The sequence below is a fragment of the Triplophysa rosa genome, linkage group LG19 (genome assembly GCF_024868665.1).
Source record: "Triplophysa rosa linkage group LG19, Trosa_1v2, whole genome shotgun sequence".
NCBI lineage: Eukaryota > Metazoa > Chordata > Actinopteri > Cypriniformes > Nemacheilidae > Triplophysa > Triplophysa rosa.
This window is the reverse complement of record NC_079908.1, coordinates 4,959,707-4,972,158: the sequence shown is the minus strand read 5'-3', so window position 1 is coordinate 4,972,158 and position 12,452 is coordinate 4,959,707. Positions and strand designations below refer to the sequence as shown.

At 40.7% G+C, this 12,452-nt stretch overlaps 1 protein-coding gene across 1 annotated transcript; it reads right to left on the bottom strand.

Annotated features, from left to right (window-relative positions):
- Positions 1–1,782: 1,782 nt before the first annotated feature.
- On the bottom strand, positions 1,783–6,911 carry drd1b (dopamine receptor D1b). The gene has a single exon (XM_057361277.1). The coding sequence runs from the start codon at positions 6,042–6,044 to the stop codon at positions 4,707–4,709; it is 1,338 nt and encodes a 445-aa protein (XP_057217260.1). The 5' UTR covers positions 6,045–6,911; the 3' UTR covers positions 1,783–4,706.
- Positions 6,912–12,452: the final 5,541 nt, after the last annotated feature.

Sequence of the window (12,452 nt, the reverse complement as noted above, 5' to 3'; positions counted from 1 at the left end):
CTCCATCTGCTTCTTCACTGCCGAGAACTGCTGAGCGAAGTCCTCAACAGTGTCACCAAACAGCCCACCCTGCGCAATGGGCGCGTCGAGAAAACGAACTTTCTCGGCGTCGCTCATATGCGCAAGGTTAAGCCAGCGTTCCACCTGGGGCACGTCGACGTAACCCTTAGCTGCCCCACCATCAAGGGAAGAGAGAGAGACGGAACTGGTTTGACGTGTACGTGCCGAAAAAGGGGCGTTCCACGTCTTTGTCAGTTCCTCATGCACTTCCGGGAAGAACGGAACTGGGGTTGGGCGCGGCTTGGAGTCGCGCTCAGAGCCCAAGAACCATGTATCCAGCCGCGAGCGCTGGGGGAGAGGCACCGGAGTGCACTCTAACCCAATGCTCACCGCGGCCCAGGAAAGCATGGCCGACATCTCGAAATCCGCCTCCTCCTGAGCTCGACCCCCCTTGGGGGGGAGCTGCAGGGAATCGTCGGGATCGGATGCTAGCAATTCGCTCTCTGATGCTGCGATTGACATCTCATCTTCCTCACGCATCGTGTCCGAATACGTGAAGGAGGATGCAGACGGTGTGGTACCATCTGCTAGGGAACGGTGAGGCGAGCGAGATGGGGTGCGAGCGGTCCGCGAGCACTTGGCTGACGGATTTACGGTCACAGAGTCCCCCATATCACCCTCGCCGCTCGCCTTGGCGGACGGAATGGCCTTAGCCATCCTCGTCACGGCCCGGGAAGGGAGGCACCGTCTGCTGGCTCAAACACCTCTGGAACCGCCGAGACGCCCAGGGGAAGTCGCCACAGGAAGGGACAGTCCGCTGCACCAAGTCGTAGAACCGGCAATCTGGAGATTTGCTAAGTAGCTAGAGTTGATCTTCATAAGCGAAGGCTCCGAAGAACAAAAGGTGAATGAATGAAGCACGCCGTCTCCCTTTTATACCCGGATTTACGGGGACGGAGTCCGGCATGCAAATTTCATTCGCCAATTTTCATTGGCCTTTTATAAGTAGTCGGAAGCAATTGGTTCTCAGGGACGAACCCCATCTGTCGGCTCGACACAACGTCGAGAGACCGACAGAAAGGGAACTTCTGTTGGTGGCAACTAGTGGCTGTCAAGCCCAGAGAAGGATAAAAACTTATTAAAGGTTTATCCTTCACACAAAGCAATTTACTGACTTCAGAAAACTTCAGAATATTCCGAATATAGAGCAAAAGTAATAAAGGCTTCTGTTCATAAACACCCTTTTGTCCTTTTTGGAGTTTGACTATAAATAACCAACTATTTGTTATAAGTTTACTATTTATATTATACATCAGCAGAAAATCTACAAACTCTCTGAAGCAAACTCAGTGAAGAAAAAAAGGTTTTTGGTTTATATCCAGGTAGGTCAGTGCGGGTGTGTGAGAGCTGCTGATACTACTATCCTAATCCACTGACCATTCCTGTTTTGGCTTTAGATAAAACACTTGACTTCAGTTTACTCCAGGGCCCCCGTGACATATCAAATCACCACTCGTCTCAGCAGCCCTGGAGCCAAAGAATGACAACAAAGGTTGAAAAAGTGTAATCAATCAAAGGAGCTGAATTTTCCCTCTCTATACAAAATGTTATGCAAACACTTCTGGCTGGAAGAAAACAGCGATTGATTAGGTGATCAATAGCTATCGATTTACTGCAAAGAGCTGACCTTTAAATAAAGAATTGGGAGTGAACTACTTCATAACAGATTCTCATGGTTAAAACAAGAGAAACAACAGGATTATAAAAACAACATACACTTTTATTTAGCAAATAGAAAGGGACCATTTTATACAAACTGTAAACTAGTTACTGTAATAAATTTGTTGGGTAAAACTTGAAGCACACATATGAAACTGTATAGTGACCGTAATATTGCCAAGTAGGTTTTGTTACTGTATCAACATTCATATTGGTGCAGGAACAACATCCCTGTCAAGCAGAAATGGCCTTACGGTTATGTTTGTATGACAAAAATATAATTCCAGGACCAATTTAAGTTTATTAATCCAGGAACACGTTTCACCTGGCAAAATTATGATAACTGTACGGTAAAAGTATGGCACTTTTACTGCATGACAAACCCACATGAGAAAAACACATACATTTGTATTCTCTACTCACATTAAGGACTTCAAGATATAAAGCACTTGTGTTCACATCTTTATTATAACATCTTACAACACAGTTTATGTTTTCTCCTGTTTATGTTACAATGCGCTTCTTGGTCGAGTATCTGAGGAAAGAGTGCAAAATAACCCCTAAAAAATCGTGGTCCAACGCAGCTGATGAAGGGCCTTGTACTGGCCCCATCAAGCAAGACATAGAAAAAGAAAATCTACCCCTCGCACAGTACTGTACACAGTTGCAATTGACACCGATTGTCATTTTCATCAAGGGACTGACAACAATCTAGTTGAAATCACTGGTTTCTGGTCCATAACTGTATAAATCAACACCTGCTAATTCAAAAGACCTGCAATCTTTGGTAAGAAAGAAAATGAGAACTTGGCTCCGTGCTTTTTTATTCACATCTAATTAAAGGACAACACAAGGTTCGGCGAGTGTTACTGGGAATACCTTAGCATTTGTTGTTTAAGAAAAAAAACACCCGGGAGTTTTCCGAAGGTCACGGTGGCACGTTTTAAATGCTAATGGCCCCATTGGAGGGAATAGATTATGTGTCGTTTCAAAAGCCAAAATTATCAAACTTTCTGAAGCTAAAGATGAATATTTCCATAGCAGCATTGTGAAGAGGGGGTTGTTGGCAAGCAGAGAGAATAAACATTGATTTATGGAAAAATCCCTGGAGCGGATAAATGACCAATTTTAGAAAAGTATGTTTACTTTAGTTTCTATTTATCTGTCTCGTTTAGGTTTAAAACCTCAATTCATATAGATCGAACAGTCAAAGTTAATTCTGTCGAGATTTCAAAGCACAAAGCATTTGGAGAGGAAAGGAGATCAGAGAGCTGGACAAGATTGCTAATCGGGATCACTTCAGCATTTTGGCATCACTTAAGTATCAGCGAGTGCCTATTTGATTTCCAACAACAGCCGCAAAAGGGGAAATCTATCGTCATTGATTTACAGTAATCATGTTGGTTTGCATTTCGCTTGAGATTTCTTTTATAATGCACTCTGAGAACAAGCCCATGTGTGTCAAATCCTGATGTTCATGGGAAGCGCAGGGCCTGGAATTAACTTAGATCAAGGGCAGTTGCATAACCTTACAAAACAGCTCAACAAATTATTAAAAGTAGGACGGCGGTGCATACATCACAGAATTTGCTTGGACAAAGAACGGCTGAGATAAATTGGTTCAATTGTTTCATGGCATACTGTATCTAAGGATGGCGACATATGTTCCTAATCTCCCATCCGACAGCTGGCATAACAGCTCAGAGACAGAACTCTGCACTTGTTTTCAAACTAGATAGGCTTTGAAGCACTAGGAAGTACTACGGAGGGCATCCTATGGTGTTCACTGCTTTCAGAAAGGTCACAATATGTCGATTGCTTTCTGGGTGGTTGGACGGATGCGTTGCATAAGATACAATAACAAAAAAATGATGTTATACACTAACGCTAATTCACGCTGTTCAAGATCACAGTTCATTCACATAGAGTTGGCGAAAAAAAGACATCTTTCTTTTTTTTCTTTTTTAAAGGCAGTCATGGTGCCCAGAACAACTTTTGTACATTTATAGTGGATGAAATTAATGAGAGGCTGAAATAGCTACTAATCCACATCAGGCATCTTTCAAAGACGAAAGCCTACAGTTGAACTAAACCATGTGATGGATACTAATACATTGACAGGCCTCTTACGCATGGCTCCTTTTACCCTTCGAAGCGCTTGAAATGGGAAAGTAATGACAATAGAAGTGTCAGTAATGACCGACGAGATTACGCTGGGATTATATCTCGCCCTGTGCTGTTTTGCGCGGTGACAAGCAAAGGGTTGACAACATGGGAGAGGGTTGGGGATGGAAGCGGTTTCTGACACAAAAATGTGAAAAATTACATCCAAATATCATGGCCACTTCTCCATCTGATAAATCAAAGGGCAGAAAAGCCGTTCCCGTTTCTGCGATCACACCAAAGCACATAGAAGACTGAAACAGGCTCTCTGTCACATTATGGGGTGGTTTGCACGTATACCTGTTTGCTGGAATACAATGATCACAACTAGCAGCGTAAGGAGCTGTTGACTTAGCCAACTCTGATAAACGGTGAAAAATATAAACAACACTATGTACATTGTATTCTCGACAGTAGAGGCAACCAAATACCTCTACTTGTGAGCTGTAACCGCTCACCTACAAGATATTTACTAATGAACTACTAACTCTTTTTGTATTAACAGCTTCACCGGAGAGTCGTGCACATGTATACACATTTAAAATGCATAACATGTATACATAAACTCACATGGTTTGTTCACATTACTTTCTGTTCATGTCTTGTGACGACTGACCTGTTAACGTCAATAATGAACGCTGCCAAAATTTTGCAGATAGTTATCCAGCATAAAGTGCCTTCAATTGGAACATTCTTTTGTTTTCTACAAGTTTCATTTAGTTAGTCCAAAAAATGTTTTTAAGGTTCTCTGTGAAGCTGTTTTTTAGGGGGACATAAATACCAAGCAATTCTTTGCAGCTGTTATGTGTTACCAGACATACTCATCATGGCACGGATTTGTGCTGCCCGTTTTGGGTTATGGGGTTGATCTTTTCTAGGGAAACATCAGCATCGCTATCCAAGTTGGCCGACAGGGACGGAGACAGTTTCTCAAAGGTCTTTATCCCAGAGTCATCTTCTCTTTTTTGGGTCTCCTCTTCCTGGCAAATGATACTGTGTGGAATGACAAAGTTGCTGTTGCTGCTCTCTTTAGGGATGTGGCCCTTAGGCTGATAGTGAGAAGCAGACTGAGATGCCCCGTTGTTGTTAATACTCACAATCTCTATAGCGTTACTCCCGGGGCAGAGTCTGTGGCAGCCCAGCAGGATGGAGAACGCTTTTCGGAAGTCAGCGTTGAAGGCATAGATGATGGGGTTGAGCGAGGAGTTGGCCCAACCGAACCAGACGAAGACATCGAAGGTGGTGGAACTGATGCACGGGAAGTCTCCGCTCTCATTGGGGTTGCAGAAGGGAACCATGCAGTTCAATATAAAGAAGGGCAACCAGCAGCACACAAACACGCCCATGATGACCGACAGGGTTTTGAGAACTTTGGTTTCACGCTTGAAGGACATCTTAAAAGAACTTTCAGACTCCATACTTGCATTGTTTCCCATGCTGCTGTGGCGGTTCTTGGCACTCTCCGCCGCTCGCTCCAGGGCGGAGATCCGGCGTATCTGCTTCTGGGCGATGCGGTAGATTCGGGTGTAGGTGACCAGCATAATGGCCACGGGGATGTAAAAACTGATGAGCGAAGAAGAGATGGCGTACGTCCGATTAAGGCTGGAGTCACAGTTGTCCGGGGGTAGCTCGCCGAAGGTTCCGTTCAGCTCTGTGTAGCTGGTCGCCTGTGCTTTGTGCCAGTTCAGCTGCACGGGAATGAAGGAGATAAGGATGGACAGTGTCCACGCCAAGCTGATCATGATGAACGCCACCCTTGGTGTCATTTTGCGCTCGTAGCGGAATGGGCTAGAGATGGCCCAGTAGCGGTCCACGCTGATGACGCAGAGGTTCAAGATGGAGGCGGTGGAACACATGATGTCAAAGGCCACCCAGACGTTGCAGAAGGCGCCGAACGGCCAGAAGCCGACTATCTCGGTCGCCGCTTTCCATGGCATCACCAAAATGGCCACCAGCAGGTCTGAGATAGCCAGCGATATAACAAAAAAGTTGGTGACTTTGGAGCGGAGGTGGCGAAATTTTGTGACCGCAGCGCAGACCAGCGTGTTGCCCAGCAGGGTGGTCAGGATGAGCAACGAGAGGAAACAACCAGTCAAAACTCGCTTGGATGAATCACGCTGGGATACACTGCTGTCCAGAACCGTGGAGTAATTCACATCCATGGCTTTTTCACCGAGTGGAATGAGCAGTCACCCCATAATTCCAAATCGTGTCCAAACTGAGAGTGCTCACACTGGGAACTAAGCAGCTACGTACAGCCGAGCAACTGGTTGATGTGGACCATCCATCGCTCTGCTGACTGTAGAAGTCATCTTTTAAAATATATATCATAATTTCACACTTTCTCGATGAGCATGGTTGTTTAAAAATGAAGAAAAAAAATCAAGATCCTTAATTTTGTTAGTGTCTAATGAAGAGTGTTTCATTCAGTACCTCGTCAGCAGTTTATTCACAGTCCCACAGCACACTCTCCCAAACAGGTTAAGCAAACATAGGCAGGCACGATCATTAGCCTATATATGAGCTTCTCGGTACAGTCTATCGATCGGATTTCCGCCGCGTCCGTGTGATTTGTCCTCGTTAATGACAGCAGATAATCGTACGTTTCCAGTTCACACCGCGGTCCAGAACCGGAGAAAATGCGCTTGAGAACCAACCAGAGATGCGCATTTCACAAAAGACATTAGAAAAACATTTTCTTCTGTCATCACGCACTTGGGCAAAGGTTCACTTAACTGCCAACAAACAAAGTCTTCCATACTTCTCTCTGATGCGTTCTCACATCAATATACATCCAGAACTCAACTGTGTTTAGTGCAACTCCATTCTACTTAAAAGCTGCAGATGCACTGTTCTTAACGGTCAATGCGCACTTCCCAAGTTCCAGACGTCCGATTTGTCCCCGATCCATCCTGTGCACGAAGATAAAACATATGTCCTTTCTTTGTCCGTGCGTGTTTTATAAGTGATTTTGACCCGTCTCAATGGGTGCTGGAAGAAAAGGCTGTCGTCGTCCCGCGCACATCATGTGGAATTACAGCGCATACTCACTCGTCCTGTCGCGCGCAGCATCACATGTGCATCGCAAGTGGCGATGGAGCGTGCATATTCCCCCCAAAAATTCAACTTTGCAACGCATACATTAAAAATAAAATTAAACACAATATTTATAATTAAAAGTATCACTTGATGTCAGTATACCAATTATATTGAGTTGCCAGTGTGCGTCCATCTCTGTAAATATTGCGAGTCTTGAGTGTCTTCAGGTCTTCGTCAGTATGTTTGTATTTCTCGGCGCTATAGTTTTCTTAAGTTTCTCTTGAAGAACAATTGAAGAACACTGGGGCTTTCGGTCTTTTATTCGCTCTTTCAGAGCAGCTCTGACACGTCTGAAGTACCTTTGATAGAGTGAAGGAGGTGGTCGTTTGGTGGTCGCCTGTAAAGCAAATCGAGTAGTAATAAAGACATCAAGGCATAAAATAAATGCGCACACAACCTGTGTTTATTATTTTATTGCTTTGACAGATGAACATAGTGGAGCACCAATGCATCAGGGCTCTTTGCAACTATGTAATTTAATACTGATGAAGTAACCTTATAGAGCAAAGCGGGTTGTTTTGAGATAAACTAGGGTTAGATGCGGGTATTTGCATGGGATATGGCTCAATGTGGCCATCTGCTGGATCAGATTATTTCAAAATGAATTCGTGTCATGTCTAGTATTAATCTAAATGTATAGCATATAGTTGTCTGGTTACCTGACATCACGGTGGGAGATTACCATATTCATGTGCCATTTTGGAGTTTGACGTTAATTGTCTTATACACATGTACACTTGTACATTGAATTGCTTGGTGTGAGGCTCTTCTAAAGAGAATAACAGTTATTAATATTAAAAAAGACAGTGATTATGATAAAAACATTAATTTGAGCTACTATTTACAGTAAAGTAATTATACAAATATGTTTTAGTAGTATGTGTTCAAGTAGCCTACTTGGAATGGTACTATGACATTTTTTATATTTTTTCATTATTGCTAAACATCCGCTTGTAAGCCTTTTTTTACTTTAAAATAATTCTTTACAGAAATGCTTTGGTGGCACCGTGGCACATAAATGGTATCAGATGGTAATACAATGGCACTTTAATATAAACCATTGATCTGAATATTTACCATATTCAAGCATCACTGCATTTACGTGATATATTTAGTACACCAGTACTTGCATCCAAGATATTTCTATGTACTGTATTTTATAAATGCAAATGAGAAGAGTTCTGCTTTATAAACTCAGGATATGTTAATGTTGCAGCAAAAAAAGGTTCTCTCTGATGTCTATAGAATGCAAATTTGGCATGCACGAGTAATTCACAGAAGAAAATAAAATATTCAGAGTGCTTGCCCACCCATATTTACTATGGCATGTAATGTGGGCACCTTCCTGACCAATAGAGCTGTCCTGCATTGTAGTGGCCATTTGAATACAAGTAAATGCTGTGTAACAGTCAAATATGTAAATGCTTGCTAAAGTGTCCTGATAACAATGATGATGGTGAAACGGGACATGGAAATATATTGCCAATGTGGAAAGCACAAATTAAATGAATGGTCTACAATATCACATATTCTTTGAAGAACCAAAAATGGTTCTTCTATGGCATCGCTGTGAAGAACCTTTGAAGCACCTTTATTTTTAAGAGTTTAGGTCACAACTCATGACTGAAAGGTTTTTGTCAATAATATAACAACAATTTACGATAGTGTCAATGATATGCATGAAAATGATCTTCAAAACTGATTGCTGGTGTACACATGCGTTTGAGTACATGTATCTGTGATAAATGTATTTGTTTTTTGTTGCTAAATAAATTGTTTATGCCCTTTCATAAAATGACATATCATAGATATATCAAGCTAGATTATTTTCTCATCCAGCAGGACATTAGGTAAATTGCAGTACCTTGGACAGCGCCCGTAAATGGCTTGCCCGGGTTAATATCTCAAATCCAATGGCTTAGCACAAAACCTCTCATTGGGCTTGTCCGACTTTGAGTATATGAGGGTTAAGCTTTCCATCGGTTTCAAGTGGAAGATTTGATAGGCTTTCAATTAGAAGGATTTTCAAGCTCATTTAACATTTGTAGTAAAAGCCATTGGCAAGAGTTTAAGGCTACAGCACAAATTAGTAGACCCAAGTTTGCATGATTAACTCTGGTCCGGCAAAGAGGGCATAGAAACCTTGAGTTTATCGTGAAGCCATTACCTCTAAAGTTTCACCTGCTGCTGTAGAGCCCAATATAAGCTGAGGTAATGATATGAAGTTCAACTGATTCTATTCGGTTTGGGGGAAAGATCAGACATTTTGTTTGCTTTATCTCTCCACATGCTGTTTACAGCTGAGTGTTCCTCCAGCTAACAAAGAGGTGCGGGGAGAGGACGGCTGATCACAGAGCTATTGATGCGTTCAGTCGATTTCTCAAGTATATCTGAGGTGCAATTATTTTTGATGGGCAATCTTCACATTGGCATGAGATGGTCAGACTGTGATTGTCCCTCCTAACGGTGTAAAGCCCAAACACAGACTGACAGGGTTTACTTTGTTATATCCACAGCCTGTCTCCAATACTTATGAAAACCCCTGGGGGTCTATTTACCATAATTATCTAAAAGGAACCTCTGGAAAAGGTGACAATCCTTACAGTCTTGATGGTGTCGGGTACCTTGGCAATCAATCCAATGTTCCACCTTTCTTTGTCTGTTTTGATCACAGTCAGGGATAGAAGAGCTATAGCACTTTAGATGAAGTAATCTGGCCGCCATTATATCAGATCTTTTTTCCTCACATAAGAGATCAGGAGATTCAACGTGAGCTGAGAAGAGGTGAGAACAGATCAGGTAAAATTCATTATTGTTCAGAAGTCTTATCCGTGGGACTAGGAGCTTAGTGTATGAATTTCCCCGCTCACTTTATCTGTGGACAAAATATATTTCGGGTAGACAAAAATGTCAGTGAAGTTTTTTGCAATCAGCAAGTTAATATGTGGCCAATTCCTTGCAAATGTCAACCTTAAAATGAAAAAAAAATACATCAAAATATTTGGTGCTTTAAATACCCATGTGAAGTACCTCAAAGTTTTAAAGCATCTTTTTTTTAAAGCATAGTTTTCAGGTAAGTGAATTGTCACATCCATAACAGCCCATATTCCTCATAAATGCATTAAATAAAAATAAAAATAAAATAACTATTTAGTGGTCTATGAAGAGCCATCCCTTCTCCATTTGTTGGGTATTATTGCTTCTAGTTTGCACATTTTAACTCACAGAAATCCTACAAAGTATGTTGTCTCACAAAACATGCATCCTTTTTTGTCCATAACGCATTCATTTTTGTCTTTTTAAAAATAGAAAAGTCATGCTTATTCCTGATGTCTGAACTCTATAGTCAAATATAAAAGATGATTCAATATATTGGTAGTAAATACATTCTTTGAGAGTGTATATTTCGAGTTTATGCATATGAATGTCACATGCATAACACTTGGAATTGCCCAAATGTCTCCTGAAGCAAAACGATACATTTGTGGGTGAAAATGATGAATATTTTGAGCTTGATTAGTAAAACTGAAATGTAAACAAACAGATCTGAGCATTAAATATGGCAGCAAGTCGAAAACATGCATGTGCCAACTACAGTAGTCACAAAAAATGCGAAACCAAAAGACATTTTAAGTTATTTCATTTTTTTGTGTTATTTGCGAATACTTTACACTTGTGGCTAATGTACTGTATTTAGGTTTATATTCATCTGTATATATTGAAGATTAATTCTGATTTCTAGATATGTTTTGACGTGTACACCTGCAGGTTCACAGTCAATTGCTCTCATTAAAGTTTAAGAGGATTAATTGGCAAGCTGACACACAGTTTTGTACCACTTCATTTCAACCTCTTTATTTTCCTCCGCCGTGCCGCTGAAATAGTCAAAACACTTAAGCCGCTCTCGTCTGGCCTGGGGGATTGCTAATCATTCGACTTGTTTAATGAAACTTTCAGTTGCCATAAGGAGACAAGATCTCATTCATACGGATTAATATGTGTCACCCAGATGTTTCCTCTCGTCAAGATCTCCTCCAAGATGGATTCCAGGGGATTTCTAAGATACAAAGACTCTAATTTCATGTTGCCACCCACCGCTAGCAGCAATGTCAAGCTTATGATTTGAAACATCAAGCAGCACAAATCCTCTTTGACATCGTCACGTATCTGACTCCGGGTCTCCGGCGGGTATTAGACGAGATTCAACGTCAAATGCTAATCCCTCTATAGAGAGCTGCTGTGTTTTACCGGTCAGGAGACAGGCATCTTTCCTTTGATGAAGGGATCATTAAAATCGCTTATGCCTATTGATAGTTATGTTATGTATGGTAATGGTAAAGTTTACAGAGTGCTAGGTGTATGTGAGAGGTACACAAGGGCTTCCGTTTTTGATCACGTTAGGCCTCAAATCAAAAAGGCGAGGAAATAGGAAAGCACCTGATGCACTTTTCTCGTGCAGTAATAATTCTCTTGAGAGTGCCGTTTTAAAGAGGATAGATTCCCTGGGGGGAGCTATTCATTCTCCCTTCAGTGCCGGCTATCAGACAATTTCTTTGACCTTGAGAATGCGCTGTATTTCTTCCAAAGACATTCTCCTGATGCTTTTGACATTACCCATCAATTTTCAGGTACTTTCTATTAACTTACATTTAACCAACACAAATGCTTGCAATACACTAAGCTTAAGAGGGGGTTAGTTGGTACCAAGATTCTATATTCTGTTTTATAATACAGATTTTGTATATTTGATATTACATCAACCAAAATATTTATACAGAGTTATGAAATGTGTGAAAATACTGATATTCTACTTGATATATTATATATTTTGTTAACATAAAACATTTGCTAATAACTGCTATTTGGTGTAATAGCAGCATGCACACAAACCGACATGTTCTCCCATCATGATTTCAACATGTTAAATCTTTTCAAACACATTTAAATTATTTCTTGTTTTTTGTTGGTTAAACTTAAAAATGATTGCCTTAATATTCTAATTTAATTTAAACATATTTATTATTTCAATTATTTACTCGTTGAGTTGACAAAACTCATTGAGTGACTAGTATTTGTAAGTTGAATTAACTCAAATTTTTAAGACAACCAGGTAACATTTTTTACAGTGACACATTTAACACACACATTTGCTTAGTGACTAAAAAAGTAGAATACAAAAAATTAAATAATAATATGAAATAAATATGAAATAATATATTTTTATTGCAAGCCTCAACTGCCTTTTTGCTTTTACAAAATAGCTACCACATAATGAAAATATTAAGCATTCAAATGTTTATAAATGTATTAAATGTATACTTTTTTTCATTTTGTTATCTCAACTAATATATTGTTAACAAACTGTACCGTATTGTAAAGTGTGCCTTGTAGAGAGTGTATGTGTGCAAAAAAGTGTAAGGTTATTTAGGCCTACTTAATTATTTGTTGTCCAAATTGCAAAATAATAGTAG

Excerpts from the sequence above, each read along its gene's own strand:
- drd1b (XM_057361277.1), bottom strand. The coding sequence starts at position 6,044 with ATGGATGTGAATTACTCCACGGTTCTGGACAGCAGTGTATCCCAGCGT.